Source organism: Vicugna pacos, chromosome 18 (genome assembly GCF_048564905.1).
Source record: "Vicugna pacos chromosome 18, VicPac4, whole genome shotgun sequence".
Classification (NCBI taxonomy): domain Eukaryota; kingdom Metazoa; phylum Chordata; class Mammalia; order Artiodactyla; family Camelidae; genus Vicugna; species Vicugna pacos.
In genome coordinates, this window is record NC_133004.1 from 42,018,338 (window position 1) to 42,037,304 (window position 18,967).

General features: G+C 54.4%; 3 protein-coding genes across 13 annotated transcripts in view; 1 reads left to right on the forward strand and 2 right to left on the reverse strand.

Moving 5' to 3' along the window:
- CPSF4 (cleavage and polyadenylation specific factor 4) overlaps positions 1 to 1,641 on the reverse strand; it is a 13,835-nt gene extending 12,194 nt beyond the window's left edge. For 2 of the 3 annotated variants that reach the window (XM_006210362.4, XM_006210361.4), the window contains exon 1: positions 1,379 to 1,637. In XM_006210362.4, the coding sequence (XP_006210424.1) occupies positions 1,379 to 1,481 (103 nt within the window). In that variant the 5' untranslated portion in view covers positions 1,482 to 1,637. Of the gene's footprint in view, positions 1 to 1,378 lie in introns of all 3 variants that reach the window. The other variant, XM_006210360.4, reaches the window with a different exon arrangement.
- The window catches only part of PTCD1 (pentatricopeptide repeat domain 1), a 14,549-nt gene extending 668 nt beyond the window's left edge, over positions 1 to 13,881 (forward strand). Inside the window, exons 1-10 of one of the 6 annotated variants that reach the window (XM_072943290.1) lie at positions 1,686 to 1,813; positions 1,994 to 2,091; positions 3,846 to 4,341; positions 5,751 to 5,891; positions 6,218 to 6,436; positions 7,159 to 7,260; positions 9,063 to 9,770; positions 10,367 to 10,483; positions 11,128 to 11,310; positions 12,778 to 13,881. In XM_072943290.1, coding sequence (XP_072799391.1) covers positions 3,868 to 4,341; positions 5,751 to 5,891; positions 6,218 to 6,436; positions 7,159 to 7,260; positions 9,063 to 9,770; positions 10,367 to 10,483; positions 11,128 to 11,310; positions 12,778 to 12,960 — 2,127 coding nt within the window. In that variant the 5' untranslated portion in view covers positions 1,686 to 1,813; positions 1,994 to 2,091; positions 3,846 to 3,867 and the 3' untranslated portion in view covers positions 12,961 to 13,881. Of the gene's footprint in view, positions 1 to 1,685; positions 1,892 to 1,993; positions 2,092 to 3,845; positions 4,342 to 5,750; positions 5,892 to 6,217; positions 6,437 to 7,158; positions 7,261 to 9,062; positions 9,771 to 10,366; positions 10,484 to 11,127; positions 11,311 to 12,777 lie in introns of those variants that run through there. The other 5 variants (XM_072943289.1, XR_012061305.1, XM_072943288.1 and 2 more) reach the window with 5 other exon arrangements.
- BUD31 (BUD31 homolog) lies at positions 13,373 to 18,942 on the reverse strand. 4 transcript variants are annotated; one of them, XM_072943304.1, is made up of 7 exons: positions 18,806 to 18,942; positions 18,540 to 18,646; positions 17,512 to 17,643; positions 16,951 to 17,073; positions 15,770 to 15,892; positions 15,269 to 15,435; positions 13,373 to 13,615 (listed from the first exon to the last, which is right to left on the reverse strand). In XM_072943304.1, the coding sequence occupies exons 4-7, from the start codon at positions 17,042 to 17,044 to the stop codon at positions 13,565 to 13,567; spliced, it is 435 nt and encodes a 144-aa protein (XP_072799405.1). In that variant the 5' UTR covers positions 17,045 to 17,073; positions 17,512 to 17,643; positions 18,540 to 18,646; positions 18,806 to 18,942; the 3' UTR covers positions 13,373 to 13,564. The 4 variants fall into 4 exon arrangements, with proteins under 4 accessions (XP_072799405.1, XP_006210425.1, XP_015100026.1 ...); XM_006210363.4 differs by lacking the exons at positions 18,540 to 18,646; positions 18,806 to 18,942 and adding an exon at positions 18,673 to 18,798; XM_015244540.3 differs by lacking the exon at positions 18,806 to 18,942 and having other exon boundaries at positions 18,540 to 18,678.
- Between the last annotated feature and the right edge of the window lie 25 nt (positions 18,943 to 18,967).

Genomic DNA, 18,967 nt, shown 5'->3' on the forward strand with positions numbered 1-18,967 from the left:
GAGGGCAGGCAGTGAGTCTAAGGGTGCTTACCAAGTCTGATGCCCCGGGCTGGGGTTATGTCCTGGACCCCCCTCTAAGAACACGTTTGTGGGCCCCTCAATGTTGTACCTGCCCTCACAGGCTCAAGTATCTGTGGTCCCAGGCTGGAGAGGGGCGGGAAGGAAAGAGCTGCCCTGCAGGGAAGGTTCCATGGCCTCAAGCTAGTGCCATCAACATAAGAAAAGGCCATATATGCGAGGGTGGATCTGCATTTAAGCAACTGCTTTTAAGTCGTGTACAGTGGAGACACTGCTTGTGTGTATAGAAAGAAAAGTTGTTAGAATTATGTCTCCTGGGTATAAGCATTATTGCACAAAGAAGTGTTAGCACAAGAGGGACAAATCAGAGGTCACGTATGCATGACAACTGTGGCTGCTTGAGGGGAATGAGGCTGCAGGGAGACTCTACCAGCCCAGGGACAGGTGGGAGAATACGGGACTGTGGCCCAGGTCCTCTGGCACATATGGGGAGAGGCACAGGGAACTGCAGATAGAAAGGGAAAGAACCCTGGCTCCACCAGGAATTGAGCAGTCTTCAGCAAGTCCCTTCCCCAACCCGGGCCGATGCTTGAGCTCAATGACCTCTAAGGGCCCACTGAGCTTTCCTGCTATAGCATTAGATTTCAAGTGTGTCTGGAAAGGGGAGCAGAAAACTGCTGGTTTCTTTTAATGTGCTAGACGTCCCATCTGAGTTGAATGGTGGGGGAGGCCAGGGAGCCACCATGACAAGGGGGAGAGTGAAGGGAACTCAGGCAGCTGCCTGGGTGCGAGGAATGACCCAGAGGTGGAGTCCAGAGAAACAGTGAGGGATGGGCTCCCAGGAATGCGAGTCCTAGGAGGAAATTGGAACTTCAGAGTCTCACAGGGGGTCTACTACGAAGAGAAGGAGGTGGATCCTTCCCTCAGCAAGACTCCTTCAACGGCCCAGCTTTGATGAAAGCATGAAGAGGGTGCTCCAAGTTGGGGGCTGCAGGGTGGGGAAAGGGGATATCTTAGTACTTTCTTGTAGTTGGGGAGTGTGTGCGAGTGGGGACAGGATTTCCAATCCAGGATACCCGCCTTCACTCAAGAATTATTTGAACTGCGGGACGTGGTCCTGCCCTTCTGAAGACTGCTTTAGAATAGCCCCCGGGGATCGAAGATCGGGGTAGAAGGCTCCAAGTAAGGGAAGAAAAGGGGAATCCAAGGATCGTGGGGAAAGGAGTCCCGGGACCGAAGTCCCGGGACCGAGGGGGAGAAACTCTCGAGCCGAGAAAGAGGGCGTCCCGGAACTAGAGGAGGGAGGTTCCGGGGCCGAGTCGGTCGCGCCCCTCCCCGCCTGCCCCGACCCCGCGCTCACTGTCCATGCCGGGGAAGGGCAGCGGCTGCGCCCCGAGCTGCTGCTCCACCGCGATCTCCAAGTCGAACTTGATGTGGTCCACGCTGGCGATGATTTCCTGCATGGTGGCGGCGGCGGCCACACCGGCCCGGCTCCCGTTCAGGTCCCTTGCCGCCCTCACACCTCTACCCGCCGCCGGCCCGGCCGCACACGGTCCTCCCCCACGTCGCCTCGCCTCGCCTGGCTGCCGCCGCCGCCGCCGCCGCCCGAGGGATGCCGGGAGCGCCCACAGCCCGCGCCGACCCTTTCGCCTTCCCAGACCGGGCCAATCGAACGCAGAGTACGGGCCGCTCCGCTAGGCCCGGCTAGCCGCCCACGGAACGCCCACCTCGCTGTCGCGGGCGACCTGAAACCACGTGCGCCGGGAGTTCGCGTCGCGGGCTGCGCTTGCGCGAGGTCGGCTGAGGCGCGCCTCGTAGTGGGTAACAGGGACCAAGAACCCCGTGTGCCGCGCGACAGGGCCGGGACTTGGGGGTGACGCGAGGCGGGGCGGGGACGGCGCGGGCCCGGGGGGTCAGGTGGGGCCGCGTTCGCTGGGTCGGCCTCCTGGAGCGAGTTCCTGTTTGACCCTCACAGGAGCCCGGGCCCCGGGCGAAGACTGGCCAGAGGGGCGGCGAGGGTCTCAGCCCGAGCCGGAGCCGAGGACGTCCCCCGAGAAAAGCGGGGCTCTGAAGGTCAGCGTGGAGAAGGGTCGGGTTGTCCTGAGGGTTCCGGGGAGCGTCCTCCCCGAGGGAGGACGGCGGCAGCGTGTCTCTAATTCAGGGGTTATTAAGCTGGGGAGGAACTTGGGGAGGAAGAAATGACACCTTTATTGTCGCTGTGTGAAATTTACCATGTCCTTCCGTGACCGGCCAAGTGGCGTTCACTGTGCCCAAGACGAAGTCGTGATTTCAAAGGGGGATGAGTGAAAATGTTGGTTGGAGATAGAGTATCTGCATCTACTGTCTTTTACAGTCATCACCACTTTGACGTGACGATTGGACTTTATTTCATGCTTGAAAAAGGAGCATATATACTAATACAGCGTTTGTTTAAAAAGCATTTTGGTGCCTGTTTCAACATCAGTAACTCAAATTCTTTGTCTTTTGATTAACGTGTGTAAACACTCTTAAGTGGCTACTTGAATATTTTAAATTGCATACATACTCACACTACATTTCTACTGGAGCCTCACCAGGTGCATAGTGGAAAAGGCCCTCTGCACTAGTGTCACTAGGGAGCTGGTCCAGAGAGGCCATCTGATACGTTACCAGGAACTGGGGTTTAAAGCCAGCCAGTTCCCAGACCTACCTAGCCAGTCTGGCCCACCGCACTGTTGCAGGGCCCCCAGCAAGTCACTCCCCTCCCTGGGCCCCTGTTGTTAATCTGTCCCCATCTGTCATCACCCCTGCGGTCTTTCCAATGGTGACCTCCCAGTATAACAAGACTTCAAATGTTTTCGTGCTTGTTATTCTGGTATTTTTATTTAGAGTTTCAAGTATGCAGACCAGATTCACTAGCCTCACACTGTGCAGTAGAAATATAACGTGAGCACCTATGTAATTTTAAACTTTTAAGTAGCCACGTGAAATAAAGTTTAAAAATTGCAAAATTAGTATTAAATTTTTTTTAGCCCAGGATATCTGAAATATCATTTCAACCCATAAGAAAATTGTGTGTGTTTTACCTTCTTTTTTTTTTTTTAACAAAGTCTTTGAAATATGGTGTATAATTTACACTACAGCACATTTCCATGTAGACTAGCCACATTTCAGGTACTCTAGCCACATTGGACAGCATGGCTGTAGCCCATTTGTCCACAAATTTTGCAGAAAAGAAGTGCTTAAGTTAACTTCCCTGTGTAGAGACCCAAAATGCCAACAATTTTTTCTTAATAATAAGTGATAATGGCTACAATTTTTTGAACACCTGTTAAACCCCAGGCATTGTGCTAAAAACATCTCATTTCATCTTTATAATTTTGTGATAAGGTGGGATTCTCATCTTGCAGCTGAAGAAATCAAGGCCCAGGAAGGTCCAGCAATGGGCCCAATTACACAGCTCTGTCCAGGGCTCAAAGTCAGCTCTGCTTTCAGTACCCAGATCTCTTAGGTCATGGCTTGATAACATACTTCAATAGTCTTATGTTTGTTGAGGATTCACTGTGCCAGCACCGAGATTTATCTGGACACTGTATGTCTGAGACCTCATTACTCATTGCTATGGTGCTGTGTGAGTAATGTTAGTTAACCCCAGTTTATAGGTGAGGAGACTGAGGCCAGAGCAACGGGTGCCCAGGGACACATGGATGGTTGTTTAGCAGAGCTGAAATCTGAACTGAGGCTTTCTAACCTTAGGGCTCATGCTTGTATACACTTCTCAGTCTCCCTTTTGCCCTTGGTGACTATGAACTCGAGTTGACTCTCATTATTTTGCTGACCTATGCCAGGCCCTGGAGGAGAACGCCAGAGATGGACCTCGTGAGACTCACTCGGCTCTTCTCCGGCCCCCGCCCCCTAGCACTGTCCATCCTACAGCACCTTGACCCTCTCGGAGCCAGATGGGCAGGAGGCAGGGAGGGTCCCACCCGGGTGAGGGCCACAGGGCTGATTCGGCCAGCGCCAGCAGCCTTCAGCAGCTCCCTCTCTCAGCTGTCTCTTGGCCAGGGAAGCCAGAACACAGGCAGCCTCAGCTCGAAACCAAGCCAGCCCAGCCCCACAGCCACCCAGGAGGAAGAGGAAGAGGAGAGTTTTGGGACTCTCTCCGACAAATACTCCTCCCGGAGAATGTTCCACAAATCAACAGCCCAGTTGTATAACCTACGGCTCAGGGAACAGAGTATTGAAGATGAGGAAGGGGAGCTGGAGCCAAAGTTGTGGCGGGGCCGGAGAAACACCCCTTACTGGTACTTCCTTCAGTGCAGACGCCTGATCAAGGAAGGAAAGGTAGGGAGCCTTCGCATTCTGCTGTTCCCAGCTGCTACTTCCTTGGTGCCTCAGTATTTCGTGAGGGGCCATCCCTCCTTCCTGATAATCTCTGAGTGGTGGGGTGCTCAGGGCTCGTGTCTCCTCTCTGTCTTCCCTCACCCCGGGTCCTGCACCGGGTGACCCACCTGCCTATTCGCTCTCAGTGTCCCCCTCCTCCACGCAGTCCTCATCCTCCTCTTTCTGGCCCGGCCAAACATGGACTTCCGATCAGTGTAGCGAAATGCCTCCTCACCATCTCCCTTACACGCCTGAAATTTTTGTTCCCAGCCTTGATTTCCCTACACTTTCTTCATTTCACTAAATGGCAGACCCATTGTGCCATCAGCCGCGGCCAAGTGCCTCCAGGTAATCCCTAAGTCTTCTCTGTCTTGCCAGATCGAGCTTCCAAATGTCGCCAGTCCTGCCTGCTCACAGCCTACCTCTGAACACCCAGGCCTAGCCTCCTCCTCGGCCCTGCCTTAGCGATCACAGCGCTTGTCACTGGGCTGTCTCCCCGAGGCTCTCTCCATCTCTTGCCTCGACATGGGCTCACAGGACAGAGCCCGTCTGGCTCCAGCAGGGAGTTCAGGGCATTACTTCTCTCTCTAGAGCCCCCAGTGCAGTCAGTGACATTGATGGGGTTCACATTCTTAGGTTTGGTAATGATCTTCCATTCATGTTTAAAAATCTCTTAGAGGTATGTGTTGAAAAATTTGTAAATAAAACGATGGGATGTCTGGAATTTGCTTTAAAAAATTCAGCTTGGTGGAGAGGTGCAGAGTATAGACTAGACGAGATTGGCCAAACATTAGCAGTCATTGTAGTTACACTGTTCTCTCTCCTTTTGTGTACCCTTGAGAGTTTCCATAATGAAAGGTTGAGAAATATACAAAAAGACGCTAGAGTCCTCACAATGGCCTATAAGAACTGCCCCCCTCCCTTACCTCTCTGCTCTCATCTCCCCCTCCTTCACTTACTTACTTACTTCCCTGCAGCCACCTCAACCTCCTCCCTGCTCCTCCAGCTCCCGGGCACACTCCTGCTTCAGGGCCTTTGCACATGGCTCCTCCCCTCCCCTCTTTCCGATCTTTGTTCCCCTGGGCCTTGCCCCTGCCCTCTGGGAGTCCCGTACGGCAGTGGGACCCCAGAGCTCTCATAGGTGGTGGATGTCTGGTGGCCTTTCCTTCCTGGCCATCACAAAATTCTCTTGCTTCTGAGCTCAGGGACCAAGAGACTGGTGGCAGAGGCCCAGAGTGGGTGTTTGGCTCCTAAGCAGGCTTGGGTTCAGGGAGGGTCCCTCAGCCTCAGTCTCCCTCCCTCTGCTGAGGGTCTCCGAGGCCATCGTGAGCCCCTTCCCTTGTGTCCTCCTTACCCCTCATCTTCCACAGCTGGTTGAGGCCATGGACCTGTTTGAGAGACAGATGCTGAAGGAGGAGCAACTCCAGCCCCTCGAGTGCAACTACACGGTGCTGATCGGGGGCTGTGGGCGGGCCGGCTACCTGAAGAAGGCCTTCAGGCTCTACAATGACGTGAGCGTGGGGCATGGAGGTGGCAGGGACCAGGCTCCAAAGACCGTAGCTTTGGTTCCAAAGAGGGCTCGGTGCAGATCCTGAACATGTCACCTGCTAGTGCGTCACTCACGGGATGACGGTTTCTTGTTGGTGCTTTTGGGGTGCAGGGTCAGTTCTCCAAGTCCCTCAGGCTGAGCTGGGGGTTTGGAGGGCCAAGCACGGCCCTGCTCCCAGGCCTGTTTGTCTCAGGGGAAGAGTCCTGTCTAGCTCCCTCCCAGAGTGGCTGTCGCCTGTGCATCTGGCAGATCCCAGAGCCACCTCCTCCTTTTCCCCCATCTCCACAGATGAAGAAGCGGGACCTGGAGCCCTCAGACGCCACCTATACAGCCCTGTTCAACGTCTGCGCTGAATCTCCCTGGAAGGACTCGGCTCTGCAGAGCGCCCTGAAGCTACGGCAGCAGCTGCGGGCCAGAAACTACCAGCTCAACTTGAAAACATACCATGCCCTGCTGAAGGTGGCTGCCATGTGTGCAGACCTCAGAATGTGCCTGGATGTGTTTAAGGTGGGGACATCCCTTCCTTCCTCCTCTCCACTCAGAGTGAGCCGTGTGGCAGGTGTGAGGCTGTGCTGTCTGTGTTCCTCATGTGGGAAGGTTCGGGGGCCAATGAGACAGGCTCTAGGCTAGCTCTGGGCTTCGTAGATGAATCCAGTGAGACCCCGTTCTCAGAGGCCTCGGTCTGACAGCCTCCAGCCCAGTGAGGGTGGTGGGTCGTTTGTGCTGTGTGGGACTCTGTGGTGGTGTAGACAGTGGGGAGTGGGCTTCGTAGCACTGAAGATGAGTTGGTACTCACTGAGGGGTCATCCCAAAGATCCTATAAGGCAAGTCTGTGACCCCACTCCACAGATGAGGAAACTGAGGCCAGGGGGCCTAATGCTTTGCCCACACTCTCATGGCTGGCCAGTGGTGAAGTCAGGACCTGAAGCCAGTTCCGTGCAATTCCAAAGCCTCGTATGCAGGGGTTAAAAGTGGCTGCTGGGGTAGTGTTTGTAGATGGGCTGCACAGAAGTGATGGGAGCAGAGCCAGGAAGAGAGGCTGGGAAGGAGAGGAGGAGGAAGTGCAGGCAGCAGCTGGACAGCTCTGCTCGGGAGCTGGGACTGTGTTGGCCCCACAGCCAGATTCAGGCCCCACCGCTTCAAGACGTGCAGACCTGAGCCAGTCCCCTCAGGCCTGGGCCTGGGCTCCGCTGCAGATTCTCAGTGGGCCTCCTCGTTCCCTCCCCCAGGAAATCGTCCAGAAAGGGCATTCTGTCACTGAGGAGACCTTCAGTTACCTGCTAATGGGCTGCATCCAGGACAAGGAGACAGGCTTCCGACGTGCTCTGCAGGTCTGTTCCTCCTGGGTCTGCTTCCTGCCTCTCCTGCTGCCCCGCTCTGCTCCCCCTGTGTTTGTGTTGGGTGCACATGAGGATCCTGTGTGCATTTCTTGAGCACCTGCTACTGCCCTGTGCTGGGTATTTTATATTTACAAGCTTTTGGCCTTCCCAGAGCACACTGCTCCCTGCATTTTACAGATGACAGGCAGAGGAGGTGCCGCTGTCCCCCGAGTGAGGGCACAGCCGGCCTGCACTCTCCCACGCTGCTGGCTGTGCAGCCAGCCCAGACCCACTGACCTTACGGTCCCCAAGGGCATGTTCAGCCCATCCCCCACTCAACATCTCTGCAGAAGGGACCCAGAAGTCAGCATTCATGCCTGAGAGATTCTTAGGGACATCAGAGTTGAGGCACAGTGCTCTAATCCCACCTCAGGCCCCCAGAGAGGCAGGGTTAGCAGTGGTAGTTAGTTAGTGGTATTTAGTTAGCTGGTGGTACCCCAGCTGCTTTCCCCGCTCCGCGGTGTTGGGAAGGACCTGGAGCTCGCCTGAAGCTCTAACTTAAGGTGGGGCCCACAGACCTGCAGCATCAGCCGCACCGGGGCCTCGTGTGTCCATGTTGGCATCTCAGCCAGATCCCCAGGCGGTTGGTCCACATGGAGTTTGAGCCCTAGTGATCTCGGACAGCCCTGGGCCAAGTGCCTCCCCTTTGCAGGCTCCTGGTGAGCCGTGGCTGCCGGCCATGCCCTGGCTTCTTGAGAGAGAAAAGCAGACAAGCTCTAGTTCCCCCTCTCTTTGGCCCAGGTCTGTCCTAGTCAGAGGTGGTCTAGAACACTAATGGCCAGTTTGTGTCACACTTGTTAAGCTGCTTGAGCTATGTACCATTAGCCCCATTTTACAGATGAGGAGGCTGAGGCTCACAGAGGTTAAGTAACTTGCCTAATGTCTCACAGCCACTAAGCAGCAGGGCTGGGATTTGAACCAGGGTCTGTCTGACTCTAAAGCCTGAATCCCTGCTGCCTCAGGGTAGCATGTGTGTCCCTGATAAACCTCAGTTCTGTCAGCGTGCCCCATGGAGGTGGCTGCCGAGACCCTTGCCCTCCTCGGGACCCTGTCTGGTGGATCTGTACCCACCCAGGTCCCCCCCAGCCCACGCCTCGTCTGCACGCTCAGATGCAATCGCGGCTTCCCATTGAGCCTACAGACAGAGGAGCCAGTGAGACCCGTGAGCCTCTTGTGGCATCTTGGGTCACCAGTGTCAGGGTGACCCACACATGATCAGAAGGGCCCCCTGGGAACACACCAGTGCACTAGATGCCTCTCTAGGGGGTGAAAACGATCTCATCTCGAGAGGAAACGGGGCTGCCTGGGCCCACAGCTTGTGAGGCGCTCTTCTCGGCTGAGACACCCTCCGCCCGCACCTACTCTGCACCCTCGAGGGAGCCGAGGGCGCCAAATGGGGCAGGGCGCACGGTAGGCACTCGGGAAGTGCGGCTAAATCCAGTCCTTAAGTCGGTCTGGACTCTTCCAAAACCTCACTCTGGCCGTCCCTTCCTGGGGAGTACAGAGAAGGTGGCAGAGGCCCAGGGCCAAGCCTGTTTCCTGGTGCAGGGCCCTGGGGAGGTTTTGGGGTGAGCTGGAGAGGAAAGAATGGCACCCTGTGGAGGCTCCCAGAGCTTCCAGGTTCTTGGGTTCTTAGTTGCCCAGAGCCTGGTGCTGGGGTCAAGGATTGCCAGGTCCTTCCCACAGCCCCACATTGGCCGGCTGGGTGCCGCCTCCCGGTGCCTGCCCTGCGGAAGGCTCGTCTCTCCCGCCAGGTGTGGAGGCAGATGCTGCATCTGGGGCTTCAGCCCAGCCGGCACGGCTACAACCTGCTGTTGGGGGCAGCTCGGGACTGCGGCCTGGGGGACCCGGAGGTGGCCGCGGCCGTGCTTCTGAGGCCCAGGAAGGAGATGGCCCTGTTGCAGCCCCTGGCAGGCAGGCAGCGGGCAAAGAGGAGAGCCCGGGCCGGGGCTGACAGCAGCACGTCGGCCAGGCTGCTTGTGGAGGCCCTGGAGAGGCAGTTGTTTTGGGAACCTTCTCAGGCACTTGAGGGGTCTCCGGAAATTCAGGAGGCTGGGGCCCCCAGCATGGCCCAACCTGGAGCGGAAACGAAGGCGGAGCCTGATCACAGGGTGGCCCTCCCCTCTGTGGCCCCGGAACCTCCTCCCTGGGGGCTGAAGGCCAACCTTCTGACCATGGGGGCGGTCCCCTCAGCGGTGGTGTCCTTTGGGACCGTGACCACCCCAGCCGACAGACTGGCCTTGATGGGGGGCCTGGAGGGTTTCCTGGGCAAGATGGCGGAGCACGGGCTTCGGCCCGACATCAAGACCCTCACGCTGCTGGCTGAGGCGGTGGAGCCTGGGAGCCCCGCAGAGTCCTCGCTGCTGAGCGTCCTGGACACGCACCAGGTGGAGGCTGACGTGACCTTCTTCAACACACTGATGAGGAAGAAGAGCAGGCGGGGTGATCTGGATGGGGCGAAGGTGAGGGGCTCGGGGGCACAGGGCCCTTGGCTGGGCCCCTGCCCTGCCAGGTGTGTCGTCCATCCCCGCAGTAGGGGCGCAGACTGTCCAGGCCCCCACTCTGGGCCTGGACTGGGGTGGAAAGCTGGGAATGCATTGGTGGACCAGCCACACTTCCCGCCCTTCCAGGGGAGCTCCCAGTGGTGGGAGGCAGACACCAAACACGTCCTCACACTGATGAGGGGTGTGGGGCCTGTGGGGACACGTGGCCTGGGAGGCTGGTGGCCCCCCGGGTTGACATCATGCTCACTCGGAGCTCGATGCTGTTCGGAGAGCGTCATGTCAATTTGTTTCTTTACTGACCACACCTGGAGGCACTGTGGGCGTGTGGTGGTCCTCATTTCACAGATGGGGACACCAGGGCCCTCACGGGAATTTTGTCCTTTTGTGCATGTTTCAGCGTGATACCCTATTTGCCAGGAGCACTGACCTGGGCCCTCGTGAGCATTGAGGGTGCCCCTGGTGTCCCCAGCATCCAGCCGCCGGCGTCACCAGAGAAGGCTCTTGCTTGGGCTGGTGGGCTGCAGCTTACACTGATGCCATGTCTGTGCCCGCAGGCCCTGCTGCCAGTCCTGGCAAGGAGAGGAATTATCCCCAACTTGCAGACGTTCTGCAACCTGGCCATCGGGTGCCACAGGCCAGCGGATGGTCTGCAGCTGCTCACAGACATGAAGGTGAGGGGGCATGGGCCTGGGCAGGACCCGTGGTGTGGAAGAAGAAAGCTGGGTCAGGGAGGTGGGGGCCCTCCCAAAGCCCCAGACCTCTGCAGTCAGGGTAGACTGCTGGGGGGTGCAGGGAGTATGGGGTCACTCTAGCTTCAGGTATAGAACAGTCACTGGCCCAACTTGGAAGAAGGTAGATGCTGGTGAGCCGCTGCACAGAGAGGGGGTATCATGATCTTGAAGGTGGTGGCCTCGGGGTGAGATTGAGGCGTGGGGACAGGTCTCGGCCCCAGCCCTCTGAGGGATGGAGAGTGTGGCTGGAGCAGGGCTGTATCAGAATTCTTGGGGGACAGAGGCTACAGTAAATTCACGGGAGGTGGTCTGCCTGTGGTTACCGCCTGAGTCTATTGTCTCAGAACAACACTGGTTACTCTCCGGGCTCTTCAGGGCTGGGAGGTAGGGCCCTCAGCTGGGTGAGCTGGACCCACACGTGCTTTCCCTTTGGAGTGGGAGTGCAGCCCGTGGCTGCTACGAGGTCCTGCCCGTCTTGTCCCTGGTGGCTGGTCTGCAGAGCAGGCCTGACTGGCAGGGTCACGCCCCAAGCCTGACACGCCACAGCGGCCATCATCTTGCTGACTGTGTCTGTGATGTTCCAGAGATCCCAGATGACCCCCAACACCCACTTCTACAGCACCCTCATCAACGCAGCCCTCAAGAAGCTGGACTACACCTATCTTATCGACATCCTGAAGGACATGAGGCGGGACAGAGTCCCGGTGAATGAAGTGGTCATCCGCCAGCTGGAGTTTGCCGCCCAGTACCCCCCCACCTTTGACCGGGTACATGCCCCCGTCTCCTCACCAGCGCCCCTCCTGCCCCCGGGTCCAGCCTCCCGGGATTGGCATCCCCTGGCTTTAAACTGACAGTGGCTTCCCTTGAAAATCCCGAACTCCTCAGACCACAGCGTCCACGTGGCTCTTTCATCTCAGGCCACGCTTCCCTTGGTTCACTGCGTCAGTCCCGCTGGCCTTCGCCCATTTCTGGATAACACCAGCCTCTGCCCTCCACCCTGAATAGGCGCCCCTGCTTGTCACGTGTCTGGTTCCTTCTCATCCCGTAGGTCTCGGCTTAGCTGGCTCTTTCTCCACGTGGCACTGTGCCTTTCCCCAGTTTTCCAGCCTGTAGTTATGTGTGCACGTGTGTGACTCTCGCCTTGAGATCATCAGCCCCTGGAGGTGGAGACTGTCTCCCTTGCTCACATGGGTCCCGAGTGCCTGCCCATTGTCTGGTGCCCGGTGTAGACTGTCAAGTGAACGGGACGGCTGGGCAGTGATGGAACCTGATATGTAACGGCCGTTCCTCTCCCTCATTCTGAGGAGTCAGGGGTGGCTGTGCAGGGCTGTTTGAGTGCCATTGTTAAGACTTAGAATTAGGCTGCCAGGCAGAGGGCATAGCTGGGCATCTTTGAACAGTTGACTGTTAGTGTTGTCTTACTGATTCCTCGGAGTTCTTTATATATTCCGGATGTCAGTCTTTTGTTGGTTCCATGTTGCAAATAACTTCTAGTTAGTTGTGTCCACTCTGTGTGGGGCCCACAGTCAACAGTCACCGAACTCCCATCGGCTTGAAGCTGATTGTGTTCAGTCACACACTCCTGCTCCCTTGTGGTGGGCTCATTTCTGCTGGTGGTGGGCTCGTTTCTGCTTGCGATAGTCGTTTTGCTTCCTGTACATCGAGGCTGTATTAGGTACAAGTTTAGAGGTGTTCGGTCTTTTGAATCAACCCTTTTGTCATCACGTGGTCTTTGTCAGACTTTTTTGGGTTTTTTGGTGTATTCCTCTACCCTCTTTCTCTTGGCATCTGTCTGGCACACTGTTTCCTTTTCTCCCACTACCTCTGCACAGAGAACACGGCAGCAGTGCTGAGGGGACGGTCAGCAGGGAGCAGCGCCTGTGCCCAGGGGGAGGCGCTCAGCAGACCGTGGGGTCAGTCTGTGGCACCCAGCGACTGTAGCTGTGGGGGCCGGGGTGCTATCCTGGGTATAGGAGCTCAGTTGCACATACTTAGGAAGGATGGTTAGCAGATGGGAGTCTGGGCCCGCCCCACGGTACAGCTTTGTTTCTCCGTGGCACACTACTCAGTATTGAACGGCATTTCTGCCCTCTCTCTTGACCACCTGGAAGCCGGAACAGCTTCCCTGAGGCCTGAGCCAGCTGCCATGATTTGGGGTGAGCTATGTATGTAGCATGCAACGAGTCTGATCATGGCCCCCCTGAACCCGGAACCCCATGCTTTTCCAATTACAGTACAAAGGGAAGAACACTTACCTGGAGAAGATCGATGGCTTCCGAGCTTATTATAAGCAATGGCTGAAAGTGATGCCAGCAGAGGAAACCCCCCACCCATGGCAGAAGTTCCGAACCAGACCAAAGGGAGAGCAGGACACCGTCACCATGGCTGATGTGGACAGAGACCCTGGGGGCCAGTGATGGGGAGACCCTGGGGACCTCCAGCAGAGCTGGAACCAAGTGCACAGCCTTTCCAGGGCTTTGGGGGAGCCCCAGGAGTCCCTCTCATGTAAGAGTCGTGAACGTGCTGCTGTAGCTGCAGGTATGAAGGGAAAGGTCTGGTCCAGGACAAAGTGAGAGCTGTAGCCTTTCCAGGCATTGGTCTGAGGACAATTGCTGGGCCCCGTGTGCCCAAGTTCATGGCAAGTCCCAGGGAGCATGGGCCACCATGGTATACCATCTCAGGCCATCCTCACCTGAGAGGTTGTCACCCCCATCACTGATGAGAGTGAATCTGCTCAAGGTGGAGTTGTCCTAAAGGCAACTGGTCTCCAGGGCCTGGTGCTGTCCCACTGGGTCCCACTGGCTCTGAGAGAAGGAGTGCAGGGCCCAACAGGTTTAAAAGTTTTATTTCTACAAATCACAGCTGATGAACACCAAACCCTTCGCACGTAGAGACCATGCTCCAACTCGGGCCTTGGGTGCCGCTCTGTGGGTAGAGCTGCTTCTAGGAAAGGGGCAGTGTGACAGGCAGACTCCTGCGCAGCCAAGAGTCCAGGGCGGAGGCGGTCATGGTGCAAGGGCCTCAGCCGGAGCAGCCTCGGCAGCCACAGTGCGTGCATTCGATGATCCGGCCCTGCGGACAGAGGACAACTGAGCCACCACGCCCCCGACACGTGCCGCACACCCTTGTGCAGGTGTCCTCCTGCAGGAGGGGTGGCCACAGGACACTTACTGCCCACTCAGAAACCCTCTGTGACAGTTCTGGATGGGGAGAATTCCGTTCCCTTGTGATAGTGGAAACCGCTACCGCTGATAAACTGAAGTTACAACTTTTAAGTGTATTTAATTCATGCAAATTCAGTGTACACATCTGCTCCCAAAAAAGGAAAACAATCTGAATGATTCTTGTTATTCTGCGAGGCAGAGATACCCTGCAGTGAGCGGAGGCGGGTCTGCTACTGCTCCGAGGGCTCAGTGCCAGGGGCCCAGGGCCGCCTCTGGGGAAACTTTCTAGTGGGGTGTGGGGAGAGAGACGGTGTGCTCCAGAATCTGTGGCAGCAGAACAGTCCCGCCCCCCGGGCCAGGTGTAGCCTGATGTCTGGCCGAGGGCCTGCCCCAGAGCAACAGTGTTCATCATCTTCCTTTTTCCTCTTTTTTTGGAGGAGCAAAACCCTTGTCTAAGCAAACAAGATCCGGTGATGAAACCCAAGCTAAATCCAAAGCAGGCTCTGTTCTGGCCACGGGGCTGGGGCAGCACCCCAGGTAGATGTCGCCATGGAATCCTGGGGGTCCCAGAGGAGCAGGGCTTCTGCTGCCCTGCTCCAAGAACCAGCAGCAGCGCCCTCCCTTAGGGAGGCGTCCCTTCCTCGCTCTCCATTGCTCAGTGTGCCTGTCCTTGAACTTCCAGATGATTCTGGGAGACACAGGTGCCTGCTGAGCTAAAAGCCCTTGGCCCAGAGCCGAAGCTCTACAAACTGTAACTAGAGCTGCAGCGGGAAGGGACCTGATGACATGAAGGGAACTGGTGATGAGGGACCCTGTGGAAGAAGCCACCTGGGCTGAACTCAGCGGGGCCCACAGCGGTCAGCTGAGGGGCTACACTCAAAGGCCATTCTGGCCTCCTCCTGCAGCCCCACTTTGGGAGGTGCTGGTGCCTGGAGCTCAGCTACCGCACACCCAGGACCGTCCCCGAGCCACCCAGCCTAGCTTTGGGACAGGAAGTTCTGACAAGGAATGCAGTGATGGCAGGAGGGTGTAGCCCAGTGGTGGAGTGCGTACTCAGCATGCACGAGGTCCTGGGTTCAATCCCCATACCTCTATTTTTTAAACAAACAAGAAATGCAGTGATGATTATGTTAACGTGACACTGGGAAGAAAAAGAGGCCTGCAGAGTAGGGTGGCTGAAGGGCAAGCACTGGGGGGAGATGGATGCCTCCTGCCGACTGGCCCATCCTCCCCCCAACTCAGCCCTCACGGCCACCTTGGGGGGGTCGTCACCCCCACTTTGCAAGTGAGAAAAGGAGCCTAATAATTTGCCCACAGGAGTTGAGACTGGCCCTCAGACCTAACAAACACGATTACTGCCAAGCTGCCTGGTACAGCTCCCCCAACAGAGGGACTCACTCCAGGGGTGTGGGGGTGGCCAGTAGGACATCCAGCCACAAAACTACATTCCAGCCCAACAAAATAACAAAGTTCCTTGCAGTCAACTAGGGCAGAACCCTGAACAGAGAGTAACATCAAACTCAATCGTCAGACATTACGGGGGTGGGGGGAGCAGCATTACCACTTCCAGCTTGCTTTTGGGGACCCGGCAAATGCAGTTTGTCCCAAAATTGGTGTCCCGTGTCTGAATGCACCGCAGGCAGCATAAGTTCTCGTAGCCCTGCTTTTTCCATTTTGCGATCAGGTTTTTATCTGCGTAGCCTTCCTTAATACAATATTCATAGAGTTCTGTCAAAAAGATGGGGAAAGGGCATCAGACCATGGTGTAACAAAGCTCCCCCAACCCATCACTACCCACCTGTTAAAAAGTATTTAGTGGGGAGGGTGTAGCTCAGTGGTAGAGCATGTGCTTAGCATGCACGAGGTCCTGGGTTCAATCCCCAGTACCTCCATCAAAGTAAATAAATAAAAACCTAATTACCCTACCCCAAAAGTATTTAACCAGTACTGCCCCCTTGCCCCTTTTTGATGGCAAGAAAAGTGACATTTCCTGAGCTTGCAAGAACTACTTAAATTTGAAAGCCACTCAAGTTGGAAAGGCCAAGAGAATCTGTCCAGGTACCTCTGCTTATAGCTTTCCGCTTATAGAAGAGGTCGAAAATATAGCGGGTTTTCTGGTGGTGTATCCTGAAGATGGGCCACAGAGATTCCACTTTTCTCTTTCCCTCATGAGGCTCTGTTTCAGCTGGGGAGGAAACACATGTGTTTGTTTTGGTTTGGGAGACAGGGTTGGTCTGCACAGGATATAGTGGTTTTTTTTAATAAGAAGGGATAAAGAATAAATCCTACTTCATACCCACTAGGATAGCCATCATCACACCTTTTGCATGTAAACACTCTCCCTCCAAAAAGTCATCCCTTAAAACAGGAAGACTTATCTTCAGGGACTCATTAAATATTTCCTATTACAGCAATCTCCAAGTTCCTTTATTCTGAATAAGGACCTGTTTGGGGAAGAAACCTCCTAGCCCAAAATGCCCTTGATTACTGCAAGTTCTAGGAATCTAAGAGAACTACCTGATGCAATCAGCTTCAAAAAAAAAGGAAGCAAAGTAGTTTACAACTCACTTAGTAGTTGTTGCTGGAGGTATGACTTAATAATAAAGGTTAGATTAGTTACCAAAAACCTCAAAAAAAAAAAAAAAGATTGCTTTAAAAAGCAATTCAGTAAATGTCTATACTGCGATTATAAAGCCAACAGATGCTTATGGCTTCAGATAAAATTTCCCCGAACTGTCCACTACACTGATTTATAAAATGCAGGATCACACAACATTTAGAGGGAAGTGAAGGTGGTGCATTCTGGAAAACTGGCAGATGATGCAAAAACAAAGTGATGATGAAAACAATCAGAGACTCACGAGAAAAATCTACATAAAAATGTTTCAAAAAATGTGAAAGTGAAAACAGGCTTTCCCAAGTAAATGTACCTTGTATGACTTCAAATATACCTCCAACAGAGTAAATAATTATAGGTAGACTATTGCATCTATACTCCCTAAAACTTTTACTTAAGTTGGCCCCAAAACACTTTTGAGGGCTTTCTGTGAGTACTATGTGACGTTCTGGCATTTCTGGTGCTCTTGTGAGTTAATACGCAAACAAAGCCCGTCAGCGTCAGGAGGCCACGGTGGTACTGCCTGTCACTTCCCACGTGTAGCTGCATTTGTGCCTGGCCCCTGGGGGCATCTAAGCCGGAGAGCCTGGGACACAGCCCACTGAGGCAAGAACTCCTCCACTCACCTTCTCTCATCTTTTGATCTAATTCATCCAATGTTGGCTCAATCAACTCCCAGCCATCTGGGGGAGCTTTCCGGCTTCTTTTGACTTTAGGCATTTTTTCCCTGGAAGATAACTTGCAAAGATCTGTGGGGAAAAAATTACATGAATTGGTTTCTGAGCCTCAGGTCCCCAAAGGACTTCACAAGCCACAACTTTGGTGTACATTCATATCCCTAAATCTGTTTCCTCATCTGTAAAATAGGGATAATAAAATCTACTTCACAGGATCATTGTGAAGACTTAATTATAAAATTATACATAACATGAATACACACATAACACTTAATGTGTGCTTAATAGATTTTTGCTGTTACTAACTGACGTCAACTATGAGCCGGTCCCTTTCCCTGTACTGGAAATACAGAACAAACAATAAGATACAACCTCTATTCCTGAGAAGGTGATATTTCAACAAGGAAATAAAAAATGAAAAGAGAATTACAATACAGTGTGAGGTAGACTATGACTGGGAGAGGAGAGATGAGGGTTTAAAAATGGAAAGACAGTGTAAAACCAAAGTACCTTAGGACTTGTTTCCCAAAAGTGTAACAGAAAGATCTCTGGTCTCTTCAGTTATAGGTTTAGGTTCTTATCCAGCTCTACCAATTACTCTGTGATTTGGGGGAGGTCACATTCGCTCTGGTTCTGTCTTGTCTGTAAAACAAGAGCAGTGTATTAGCCTGACTGCCGAGATCTCTTTTAAACTCAACCAACACACTACATAAAGGCAAGTCACGTAAAGCCATGTAAACCCCATCCAAATTTACATAGCAAGTCATTTTTCAAACCACATAGTATTTACCTGCTGGCCAAGAGAACTCAGGTTAATTATTTATCTTTTAGCAATGCAGACTCCTCTCTCCCAAATTCATTCAGTTCCTCCCTACTATAGGGTGCCTGACAAGTTTTTAAAGCCCCGCCCCATCCTCTTTCCATGAGCTCTTCCTAACAATCCTACTGATGAGGAATCAGACTACAAGAGGTAAATTCGGGGTCGCACACAATTGGGAACTAACAAGAGTCTGGGGGCTTCTGACTCCCAAATCAGGGATCTTTGCACTTGTCTCCCCTGCACTGAAACTAGAGATGGATGGAATCCGGTTCCTGTCCCATAGCGCGCGGGCTGAGAGGACAAACACGGGAATGACCACTTTGCTATGACCCAGGGAGATTTGAGGCCTTGGCCCAGGCGGGGAGTCAAAATAGGCCTCCTAGGAGAGATAACATTTAAGAAGTAATAGATCAAAAAAAAAAAAAAAAAAGAGGAGTGGGGCGGTATAAGAGGGGTGGTGGCGCTCGGGAGAGGCGGCGAGTGGAAAGACGTTCGGAGAGAGGGAAGACGTTACAGCCGGGGATGTAAGAAAGGCTGATAAAGACAATGGCATCTGAACCAGGCTTACACAAATAAGTAGTTATTTAGACAGAAAACATTACCAGCGGAGAAAAGAGCATAGGAAAAAAAGAGGGAAAAGCCTAAAAGCAAGAGAACCCCCAAATCTCCCATCCTTTCAGCGGAACAGGCAAGGCGCCGCCTCCCCTCGGAAACTCACCTCGACCTCTCGGTCCACAGGCCTGAGCCCGTCCTACCCCAGCCGTTCAGATCGCCCTCTGGACCAATGCAGACTTGCGATTCCTGGCCCCAGTCGTTACAAAGGTACTGGAGCACAAAGAAAAAAAACTCACCAGAACCTCGGCCGCCGTCGAATGCCCCTTCTCTATAGACAGCTTCCGCCTCCCCAGCGATCCCATCAAGATAATCACATCAGGGTGAGGTCCTCGCGAAGCCCCGCCCCACCGTGCGCGGAGATTGCGTTACCTTAGGTGTCCACAGCTCTGCCTGTATACAATTCCAGAACCACTGTTGCCTTTTGCCCTCACTTCCCGGGCGGAAGTGACTAGCAGGCTTGCGCGCCTCCCCAGGCCAGGGGTACTGAGGACGTTGTTGCCCGGCAGCGCGCAGGCAAGCCTGGGCTCAGGC